Source organism: Rhinichthys klamathensis, unplaced genomic scaffold (genome assembly GCF_029890125.1).
Source record: "Rhinichthys klamathensis goyatoka isolate OS25496 unplaced genomic scaffold, OSU_Roscu_1.1 h1tg000478l_1, whole genome shotgun sequence".
In the NCBI taxonomy this organism is placed as follows: Eukaryota; Metazoa; Chordata; class Actinopteri; order Cypriniformes; family Leuciscidae; genus Rhinichthys; species Rhinichthys klamathensis.
The window spans coordinates 99,534-111,354 of NW_026606966.1; the positions used below are offsets into that span (position 1 = coordinate 99,534).

At 39.0% G+C, this 11,821-nt stretch overlaps 1 protein-coding gene across 8 annotated transcripts in view; it reads left to right on the forward strand.

Annotated features, from left to right (window-relative positions):
• sh3pxd2aa (SH3 and PX domains 2Aa) overlaps nt 1-11,821 on the forward strand; it is a 96,808-nt gene extending 84,987 nt beyond the window's left edge. For 4 of the 8 annotated variants that reach the window (XM_056237117.1, XM_056237121.1, XM_056237119.1 and 1 more), the window contains 6 exons: nt 6,534-6,651; nt 7,477-7,856; nt 8,129-8,143; nt 8,958-9,007; nt 9,106-9,225; nt 9,464-11,821. In XM_056237117.1, the coding sequence (XP_056093092.1) occupies nt 6,534-6,651; nt 7,477-7,856; nt 8,129-8,143; nt 8,958-9,007; nt 9,106-9,225; nt 9,464-11,404 (2,624 nt within the window). In that variant the 3' untranslated portion in view covers nt 11,405-11,821. The remainder of the gene's footprint in view (nt 1-6,533; nt 6,652-7,476; nt 7,857-8,128; nt 8,144-8,957; nt 9,008-9,105; nt 9,226-9,463) is intronic. The other 4 variants (XM_056237118.1, XM_056237120.1, XM_056237123.1 and 1 more) reach the window with 1 other exon arrangement.

The following is an 11,821-nucleotide window of genomic DNA, read 5'->3' on the forward strand; positions in this document are numbered from 1 at the left end:
CGTGTGTGTGTGACCAATCTGCATGGTCCGTTTGTGTGTTTGTGCAGGTTTTTACAATGATTAGCTTGGATACGCACACAAACACGCTCTTTAGAAACCTAAACTCTCTTTCTGGTTAAATCTTCTGGATCTGGCTCCCAAAGCATGCTGGGTGGTCGGTTTCATCTGCGCTCCATCATAAAATCTTTATTATACTTTGCTTGCTTTAGGTCTCTATTTGTGTATATGTGGATGAACTCAAAATGAGATAATTAAGACTGTTTGCAGATTCTCTGGATAAAGATTGGTTTAGAAGTACATATTAATTCTGAAATATTGTAGTCTGATATCTATATGCATGAAATTTCATGTATGGCATTAGAGTTCGAAGTTCCAGATTCTTGATCATATAAGAGCTCTGACCGGTTTATGGTAGTAAATATTGATATGGTTCTGGTCTAGCTGCTTCATTTTCTACTTTTCTATTAAAGCCTACTAACCAAGTATCTCTAGTTGCAGGTTAACAGTTTAAAGCCGGGGTGTCCAATCCTACACTTGGAGGACCAACGTCCTGCAGAGTTTGGCTTCAGCCAGCTCCAAAATACTTGCCTGGAAGTTTCTGGCGAGTCTAAAGACCTTAGCTGTGTTCGAAATCGTCCCCTATACCCTCATTCACTTTTCCCTACATTACTTCACCAATATAGTCCACTTGAAGGAGTGAATGAAAACGAGTGAGTTAATTCCGATACTGAGTGTTTTGGAAAGGCTGCCGTTTTTGTATAGTTTGTGCTTGGTGTTTAATAATCATTTGAAACGTAGCAACCTGGCATCTCCAGTAGTAATGAAAAGATTTATATCAAACTTTTTAATGGAAACTAGCATGTATAAACCTTAATTAAACAATTTAATAATCAATTAAAAAGAATATATGAGGAGCTCTTTTCCAAAACGCGGTAAACGTCATTTAAAAAAAAAATTAGTTTGTCAGGTCATTTTGCTGTGTTCTGAACGTATGCACTGCTCCATCAATGTTTCATGCCAAATCGCTATATTTCCTTGTTTAAAATGTACTGCAAGATGCAGTTATTTTCCAAACCGCGATAAGCGCCAAACCTATTTTTAGCCTAAACGCGATAAATCCTCTCTCGACAAATCAGAATTCAGTGAGCATTCTACGCAATCCAACATCGGCGCGCTGAACAGAGGTTTGTTTATGTTGATTCATTCCTCAAAATGAGTGCTTTAAACGGTGATAACACTTTTGATGGCCTTGATGAGCCAGTGAGACCTACACCTGGGGTAGATGCTGCTGCCAAAGGTTTCTGTTTATAATTTCTGCCAAAAATGGCATTAGACAATCAAGGAGCAAAAGTCGAATATCGTTCGAAAATCGAAATTTTTATTTTATTTTTATTAATCAACTGTTTTCTGTGTATCAGTGTCTGCAAAGATGAAATTGACGATCAGCATCTCTGTAGTGAATGCGCCTAGAGAGAAATGCATGTAATGGATTACTTAATCAGAGAGTATGCTATTTATTTTCGTTTTTTATTGTTTCGTTTAAAGACATTTCAAGCTTTCTATGTAGATATATTTCTCATGACTCTGTGAGGCATACGCTGAATTTCGGTTAATTTATGATGAGATGCGCTCCTGTTCACGTGCAATGCAAGTGACCACGCCAGCGCCTCCATGTCATGATTATATTGTCTATTTGCTTCTTATTTATTAAATCCAGGCAATTGGTTAAAGAAAAAATTATTAAAATTAAGATACAATTTATACAAAACGAAATTCACTTTAAAGAAAGGCTTTCTACAAAAAAAAAGCTTAATTAAGTGGCCAAAATCATCCATTTTTGGATTTTTCTTTTGTGGATTTATAGCGTTTTGAAAGAAAAAAAAATTACTTTGAATTTATCATCAACAATATTGTTGTTTGATTTAATAATCATTGTTCAACATGTTCAGACTGAGGGGAAAAAACATTTTAACAGGCTAAATTGAATATTCACAAAATGTGTGGGTCTAGGTAAAAAATCCTGAAAACTATTGAAATGGATTTATATTGCGTTTTGGAAAAGAGCTCCTCATATATTCCTGTATTATATTACTCTGTACCTACATTGGACCCGAAGTTTGGAAAATGAATGGATGGATGATTCATCTGAATGAATGATTGAATGAGGCATTTATATAGCGATGATTAATCTGAGGACGCCATTTTCTGGTGAGACGCGGGAATTCATTCGGCACAACGATCACAGTGCATTATGGGTATTCTCTAGCCGTTGAGTTTACATGAGTTGTACACTCGTTAATGCAGTGCATTGTGGGATTGAATGAGTGAACTCGATAACGTCCACTATGGTTTCGGATACCACTAAAAATGGCTGTCCCTTTAAATAGTGGCCTATTTAATACAGGGGGACGTTTTCGGACACAGCCCTTGATTAACTGGTTGAAGTGTTTTTAAGTAGGTTTGGAGCTAAACTCTGCAGGACAGTGGCCCTCCAGGAGCAGCTTTGGGAAACCCTGGTTTAAAGGGATAGTTCACCCAAAAAATAAAAAATTGGTAATGGTGTCTACTCACCCTTATGTCGTTCCAAACCTGTACGACTTTTTTTGTTTGTTCGTCCATACAATGAAAGTCAATGGGGAGCAATGTTGTTTTGAACCCCCATTTAATTACTACCATTGTATGGACAAAAACATACTTCAACATCTAACATCAAACACTTTTTTGGTTTTGTACAGAAGAAAAAAAAACGTCATTCTGGTTGAAAATTAAAATGATAATTCTGCTGGTCTAAATTCAGCAGACAGATCTGGCATCCTGTAGTTCACACATGAGGTTTGACCTTTCAAAATCCCAGGGTTTGATTCTAAACACCCAGACCTCAAATAATTACTAATGTCTAGACCTTTGGTGGAATTGTATGTTTGTATGGTAATGAGTCTCCTTGGAGATCTGCCGTTTCATGTTGAGTCATAAGGAATAGGCCTCCACGGTTGTAATTCCCGCAGTTTTCCATTTGTGTACTCTTGGAGTGTAATGACTAACATGTCATGAACACCATGCACATGGCTGTAAGTAGACTCTAGACTAGAGCATGCTGGATCTGGAATGGGTGGGAGCTGATAAGAGCTTTACCAGCTGCATTGGCAAGTGGATGAATATCCCCCTGACTGGGACTGTGTGAATGTCTACTGAGACTCCTAATGCCCGATACACACTGTAACGGCGTATTGATCAAGGCGACATGGCGGTAAAACTTAAAACAACTTACCTCAAGCTCCATTTGCAACATTGGCCTGCCAAGCTGGCCTCTTTTCCCTTGTCCATATTCTCCTCTTTTTTTCAGCACACATAAAAACCACAATTGCCAAAGTGCGATTCATCTCGCTCTATTTGTTTACCACTATCGCATGTCATCGCCGTACAGTCTACTTACATGTCGTACCCAAGTTTATTAGATCCATATCATACAGTGAGATTTGTAATTATCTTATAGGATTGCCGAAATCGGACAGTCTGTAGCAGGCATTAGATATGAAATACCAGGTCTTATGTTTATGAGATTATGTTAATTAGTCTCTTCAAATCGTCAAGTCCTCCAACAACCACCACTAACAACTGTGGTAACTATTTATATGAGTATTATACATTTTTCTCTTTTCTTCTGAAAGTGGCTCATGCAGATTGGGATACAAATTCTGGTTTTAGATTGGATGTGACACTGTTACAGTAACTGCCTTTCCCTCATTATTTCTCCCTTACTTTTGCTCTGCATCAATGGAGAAGTCTTTGGAAACTCACAGTGGAAAGTGTGGAAGTAGGTCATTGGCTCGCTGTGTGTGACTGCTTTTAATCCTGTCATTTTTTTTACTGTATACATACTAATGAGTCAGAGAGCACCACGGTTGATCCAGAGACAAAGAACAGCCAGGAGTTTCAGAGGGAACGTTTCTCCATAAACACAAGTTGCAACCTTCAAAACAGGTCAGAGGTTGTGATGGCTTCAGAGTGGTTGCTTTAATGATCTTTTGTAACATAATGGTTTCAAAATCCGTACTGAAATACAGTACCAGGTGCCCTAGTTCTTAAAACTTGAAAACAAATTGATTTACGATGAAAATGTTCATTTATCATCATTTATATTGATGATATTGATGATCATTTATTCACCCTCATGCTCCAAACCAGTATTTTTTATTTATTTATTTTTATTTTAAGTACTATTCTTCCATATACCACAAAAGGAGATGTTACGCATAAAGTGAAGCTCCAAAAAAAAGAACAAAAACAACACCATAAAAGCACCATAAGTGTCTTGATGTTGAATATTGTATAAGTAAATAATGACTTAAATTTAAAGGGATAGTTCACCCAAAAATGAAAATTCTGTCATTTACTCGCCCTCAAGTTGTTTCAAACCTGTATGAGTGTCTTTCTTCTGCTGAACACAAAAGAAGATATTTAGAAGAATGTTGGTAATCAAACAGTTTATGGACCCCATTGACTTCCATAGTATTTTTTTTTCTTCCATACTATGGAAGTCAGTGGGGCCCATCAACTGTTTCATTACCCATATTCTTTAAAATATCTTTTCAATTCAGCTGAATAAAGGAATTCATACAGGTTTGGAACAACTTGAGGTTAAGTAATGACACCATTTTCATTTTTGGGTAAACTATCCCTACTAGCTTGATCAGACATGCACTTTCAATCAACATTCCTCTAAATGTATCCTTTTCTGTTCTATAAAACATAATTGTAATGACATAAGGATGAGTAAATGAACTATTTTCATTTTTAGATGAAGTATTCGGGAGCAGCTCAGATTCCCGCCGGACCGAGCTCGGCTTTTGGTTAGCTTATATGAAATGTTAAAGCAAGCAAGTTTCAGGAAGGTCCATATGACAGCTAGAATGATCTGTGTACCCACAATCTCTCTCGCATTTCGTATCGCAGTGTTTTTTAGCTCACGGAGGCTGAAGGAGAAAATGCCTGTGTTGGCACACAACTCCACAAGTGCATGCAAAACTCAAGTAATGTGTTCTGGACCGACCTGACTTTTTCCACCATCCACAACAGTCCATGAAAATCCTGCTGACTGTTGGAAAATGTGTTTTTGAGGCGTTTCTTTTTGTGTGTTTTTAGCTCTTTCATTTTTTTACCCTCACATCTCTCGGTTGTCATCTGTCCACACTATGACTTTCTTCTGTGGAACTCAAAAGGAGATGTTTAGCAGAATGCCTGCAATCAGTTCTTCTGCATTTTGGTGAAAAAAGATTAGTGTTTGTTTTAGGTCAGAAGTTCAGAATGAGATCAGCACAGGGTAGTTTCTTCTGTCATATGTTCACTTATCTGATTTCCCAGCTTGTCTGCTCCCGCGAAAGAATTAAGTGTTGATAGAGACGTTACGAAAGAGAGTGAGTAACTGCCCTGACCTCATGTCATCTGTTGTTGGCAGACAGTGTTATTCACTGCTTAGAAAAACTACATTTAGGATATTCATCTCTCTTTTTTTGTTGGTTTTTCTTTTTCAACACTTCTCCCACTATCAATATGTCTTTTTATCAGCTCTATTTCTGTTTCACTAAATCGAAATTTATAGCGCTGCTCTGAGCAGACAGCTCTTTCGCAAAGGGAAAGACATCATAGTTTTGATATGTAGGTGTTAAACACAGTTGTGTCAAATGTAAACGATACTGACTAATGTTTTGTGTGTGTTTTTAGGGAAGATAAATGCTTTATAAGATCTCAGGAGTCTTCAATGCAAAATGGTGGGAATAAAAACTGGTTGTGATCAGTTATTTGTCTTACTGGGTGAATCTTACAAAACCTGTCATGAACATATCCAGGACATATTTTAGCACAAGATAAAAAGAAAAAAAATTGCTTAAAGAAAATGATGTCTAGGTTTGGGACCATTCCTTTTTCTTTTCTTTTTTTTGCAATGTGAGATTATTTTCACGAGAATTAAGCACATATTCTTCCCCAATTCTTATTATCATCATACAAAACAGTCTCATTCTCTTTACTGTAATGGGAAAATAATATAAATGTGCTGATGCATTATGGTGATTCTATATTCCTAATGCATTTTTTTCTTTCTTTTGACTTGTCAGGACCTGGACATGTTTGTATAAGACTGACCCTACTAGGTATTTCATACTAGAACCGGAGTGGAGAGGCTTATGATAATTATTGTGTCTTGGGCTTGTTTTGCTCTGGTTACAACAGGCCCACTGTCTCCTGGAGGTTTTGTTAATGTTATTACTATTGATGGATTGTGAGATGATTGTGTTATTGTGCCTGTGGTGAAGGGTAAGTTTTGGACCGGTCTTACTGCAAACTTTGTGGTTTTACTTCTGCCTCTGTTTTCCCAAGGAAAGTCCTTAAATTTTGTAAGTTTATAAGTTAGCAGTTAAATCCATTAGTCAACCTCCTTTCACACCGCAGAAAAGGCAAAGACCCAAGTACAGGGAAAAAAAAAATAACAAAGAAGTCCTTTCTCATTCTTTTCCCCTTATCTGTCTTTTTTTTAGAGGAGAAATATGTCACTGTCCAGGCGTATGGCAGTCAGGGAAAGGATGAGATCGGGTTCGAGAAAGGAGTAACCGTGGAGGTCATCCAGAAGAACCTGGAGGGATGGTGGTACATCAGGTAATCAATCTGGACCTCACACTTTAAGGTGGTATATTTTGGAAATATTTGCTCTTTTTATTATTTTTGCTGATGATATTTCATTTCTTCATTGCAATATGTCTGGTGATATTGCATTTTGGGTCTTCAGAAACATCTGCACTAGACTTTACTATGTTATCACTGTATTAATTGGTACTGTGTATATAGCAAATCTCAACTGCTTGATTATATATATTAAAAGTAGGATATAAAGTGCATCCTATTTTCACTGCATACAGTACACTCATATACAGAGAAATATATACTATATAGCAAATCTCAACTGCCTGATTTTTAATTTGGTCTCAAAATGTAAATAGCTCTATAAATAAAGTTAGATATGTAAGTATATCCAACTTGATCATAGAGCAGTATATACTATTGGCCTATTGCATATCTCAATTGCTAGATTGCTTGTTTTTAATGAAATGGAAACTAAATTACCGCCCAGCTCTAATCTGCTAAAGGCATGAAGATATTAAGATGTTAGATCATGATTTTCTGTAAAATCTGCTTTGAAACCATATGTAGAGTGATTGGGGCTGTACATGTACATAATGATGCTATATAATTAGTGTGTGTGTATATATATATTATATATGAAGTGGCTTATACAGTAGATGCTTCTGCATATTAAGGATACATAGAAAAAAATGACAGTTTTACACATTTTTTGCAATCTCTGGATGGTCAGTACGACTTCATCTTACTTAAAACGTTATGCTGACCTCTAGTGGTCAGTAGGAGAATGGTTAATGCATTTTATTTTGAAAGATGTGTAATACTGCTACTAATGTGTTGCAGGTATCAGGGTAAGGAGGGCTGGGCCCCAGCCTCATACCTGAAGAAACTGAAAGATGACCTTTCCCCAAGGAAGAAGACTCTGACTGGCCCTGTGGAGATCATAGGAAACATAATGGAGATCAGCAACCTCCTCAACAAGAAGGCTGTAAGCGAGAAGGACATTCAAACTGATGGCGAGGCCACCAGCCCTGAGCGCCACATTTCCAAAAGTGAAATCAGTTTACCTATCCAATATGCCCCAGAGGCTGGAGTGGCACCCACAGTGGTCACTGGTTTGGGAATGAACTCTGGATCTAGCGCCGCCCTACAGGAGAACAAGAGCAGGGCAGAGCCGGGGTCACCTGCCATAGCCCGGGTGGCACCACACAGAGTTGAGATAGGTGAGTAAACAGTTGGTTTATGACATGTATAACTAAATGTAAACACCATTCACATGTTCAGAATATAAAAGTTAGATATTAAAGACTTACAGTATTTATTTAGGTTCTCCAAAACAAGTACAATTATAATTAAATTATTTTTCTTAAAAAATGTGTATATAGCTATACGTTTTATATTTAATATATGATCATATTTTCTATATAATTGTATAATTATATCTCCATATTTGATATAATAAATATGTTTATGTTCCTGTTATTTTTGCACATAGGATTTGATGCCATAGGTAACATTTCTTTGTGGTAAACAGATGTTTCCTAACATTTTGTCCGGGTGTTGTGTACCTTGATAGTGACACATTCCCTGTCTCTGTTGCTCAACATTCAGCCTGTCAACTGCTGTTTGTTTGATTTTTGTCTGTTCTTGTGCTTACTTATTTTTCTAATGCTAAGTGCACACTATACAACTGAAATTTTTTCCCATAGTGCTGTACTGCTCACATTACATGACATTCATTCTTGTTAAATCTGTTTTGTTGTGGATGCTGAGAGCGACACACTATTATTTCACTGTAACAGGTCCTTAACAGACAGCATATGATCCCCAAAATCCTTCGCCTTGGTTAAAACTTGCAAAGTGACTGATTCTATTCAAATAACAGCAGCTTAAGTTGTATGCATGGTACTTTTTGCTAATAAATCTAAAAACAAAAAAGATGAAAGGTGACATTTAAAGAGACAATGCTTAATTTTCTCATTGGCTATTTCTTATCATTGCTCTCACTACTTAATCATCATACCCAGGCCATCACATTTCTCACACTACAAGATTTCCTTCTGATATTTTTTTCTTAAAACATGCTTGTTGTGAATGCATGCTTGAGTGTGTTGAAACACATCTCTGAACTTCTCTCTTATAATGAGGGATAGTGATGGCACTGTAATCCAGTTTGGATCCAATTGCCTTTGTTTAAAAAATAAATACAAATAAATTCGTGTCTGACAAAATTGGGAACTCTCCTATTTTAATGTCCTAAATATGATTAAACTATGGTAATGTTTGCTGTCTTGAGCTGAGATGTTTTTTTATTCAACTGGCAGGATCTCCAAACCTCAGACAGAAACCTCCTCCTCGAAGAGATACAAATCTGGTAAGTTAAGTGGACCAAAAAGCATTTATGATCAATATAATTTATAGAGAGCAGCATTTATTTAGACAGTAGTAATGTCTTTTTCTCCAAAACTCAAGGCATTTCAGTTGCCCAAACCTCCAGAGGCCCCTACTGTGGAAGCGGAGTACTACACCATAGCAGAGTTTCAATCCAGTATCTCAGATGGCATCAGTTTCCGTGGAGGACAAAAGGCTGATGTACGGCTGATATATTCTAATATATCTGATATATTTTATTTTTCAAAAACAAAAATATCGTTTGACTAATGAAAATATTAAAATATATTAAATAATTAATATATACAGTGGGGTTCAAAGGACTTTTACCACATTAAACAATGGGATTTATTTGTTTAAAAATGTTCAAAGTTTGGATCGCACTGTATGATAAATATATGCCATTGTATAATGTAAACATGTCATATGTGGTCTTCAGGTCATAGAGAAGAACTCTGGTGGTTGGTGGTATGTCCAGATCGGGGAAATGGAAGGCTGGGCACCCTGCTCCTACATTGATAAACGCAAGAAGCCCAACCTAAGCAGGCGAACCAGTACACTCACCCGCCCCAAAGTTCCACCCCCTGCTCCACCAGTCAAAAAACAGGATTCTGAGGAATCACCTTCTCTGGGTGGCTCTGCCTCCAAAGCTCCAGAATCCCCCACTCAGCGTGTCTATGAGGAGCCGGAATATGACGTTCCTGCAATTGGTTTTGAATCCGATCTGGACAGTAACCCTCCGAAACAGAAAACAAATAATTCCCCCAAACCAGAGCCCCGTAAGTTTGAAATTAAAAGCAATCCAGCAGCTGCCGAAAGGATCGCACAGGCTGGCAAAGCGTCACCTTTACTAAAAGTGATGACCTCCCCCTTGAGGAAAAGAAACTCATTAGAGGATGTCAATAGGGAGGAAGTGATCTATGAAAATGAAGGGTTTAGGTTTTCCTCTGATGACTTTGCCAGTGGTTGTGATTCGGATACACCAAGGAGTCTCACATTGGGTCGCAAACCTTTCGGGTCCTCTTCTGGAGGAGGGAAGCCCCTACGGAAAGTAACGCCGGATCTAAGCCGGAGCCACTCTCTTGGTCGTGCTGAGAGACACAGCCCCAAGTCATCATCAGACGAATCAGGACGCAATCCCAAAAGAGAGCCTGTTATGCGTAAAGATGTGGAGATCCGAATTGGTCAGAGTCCTTTAGCCAGGCATAAACCAGTAGTGCGACCTAAACCTTTGCTTACAAAGTCGGAGCCACAAAGTCCAGAAAGAATGGACATCAAAAGCCTACGTCGCCAGCTTCGGCCCACGGGAAGTCTTCGGCAAGGAGCGGTCCGTGCAGTGCGCGGTGAAGATTCTGAGACGGCTTCCATTGTGTCCTCAGAGGATTCCATCTCCTCAAGAAGTACCTCCGATCTCTCCAGCGTCTATTCCAAAGGTAGCCGAGGTGGGGAATCCGACCATGAAAGTTCGATCTACAGGACCACAGATGCCTACGAACGAGCCCAAGAGACAGAGGTTAGCTTCCCAGCCGGTGTGGATGTTGAGGTGCTGGAGAAGCAGGAAAGTGGATGGTGGTATGTCCGTTGGGGCAATGATGAGGGTTGGGCACCTACTTTCTACTTGGAGCCAGTCAAGCACACCCATAACGTTGGAGTTCAAGAATCCCGTGATGGGCCTCTTGTGGATCTCGGTAGCACCAACAAGTCCAACAGCCTCGAGAAAAACGAGCAGCGGGTTCAGGCCCTTAACAACCTCAACCAGCAGAACCTGAGGAGTATGAGCAACCCTAGCCCACCAATCCCATCCAAACCACCAGGGGGATTTAGCAAACCAACCGCAATGCTGAACGGTTCAGGCGTACGGATGCGGAACGGTGTCCGTCAGGCAGCAGTGCGACCACAGTCAGTGTTTGTGTCTCCCCCACAGCCTCTGAAGGACACCAACATCCATACAGGGTCTTTGAGGAGAAATGAATCACTGGGTGCTGGCGACCACTTGAGGTCCACAGGAGTAAGGCGAAACTCCTCCTTTTCTGCCGTTCGACCGCAGCCAGCGACCGATGTGCGGGTGAGGGCTGGGACCACCATTACAGCTCCCGTCGGAAGTTCAAGCCCCTTGATTTCCCAGAGAAATGGAATTCCAATCTCTACAGTAAGACCCAAGCCCATCGAGAAGACACACCTCATTCACAACAACCTTCGAGAGGTTTACGTATCTATAGCTGATTACCGTGGCGATGAAGAGACCATGGGTTTCTCGGAGGGCACTAGTCTTGAAGTTTTGGAGAAGAATCCAAATGGATGGTGGTACTGCCAGGTTCTCGATGGCTTACAGGGACGTAAAGGCTGGGTACCGTCTAACTACCTGGAGAGAAAAAAGTAATTCCCCCAAAATGTTTTAAACATGCACAATTGTAATCAAAATGTAAAAAGACGAACTGACTGAAGGACTTTTGGTTTGAAACGAGAGGGACAGAGCCTTTTAGAAAGGAGTTTACATTAAAACTAGAGTAATGCAGGTGAATGTTTAGCAAAATACCTGCCGAAACTTTATGCCAAATGGGTGCCTTCTTACATCTTTCACTGAATGTTAAGAGGAATTGGTCAAATACCAGTGAAGCAACGAAAATACCAAACTTCAACTTAGTGCCATAGGCCTACAAGTACTGAAAGCAACAAACTTATTTTTGTTACAACGTTGAAAAGAGAGAAAGATAATTTCAGCATAGATGCATAACAAAATGTGCAAATTCAATCTTAAGCACTCAAAAACAAGAAATTTCGTTAAAAATGTTTTGAA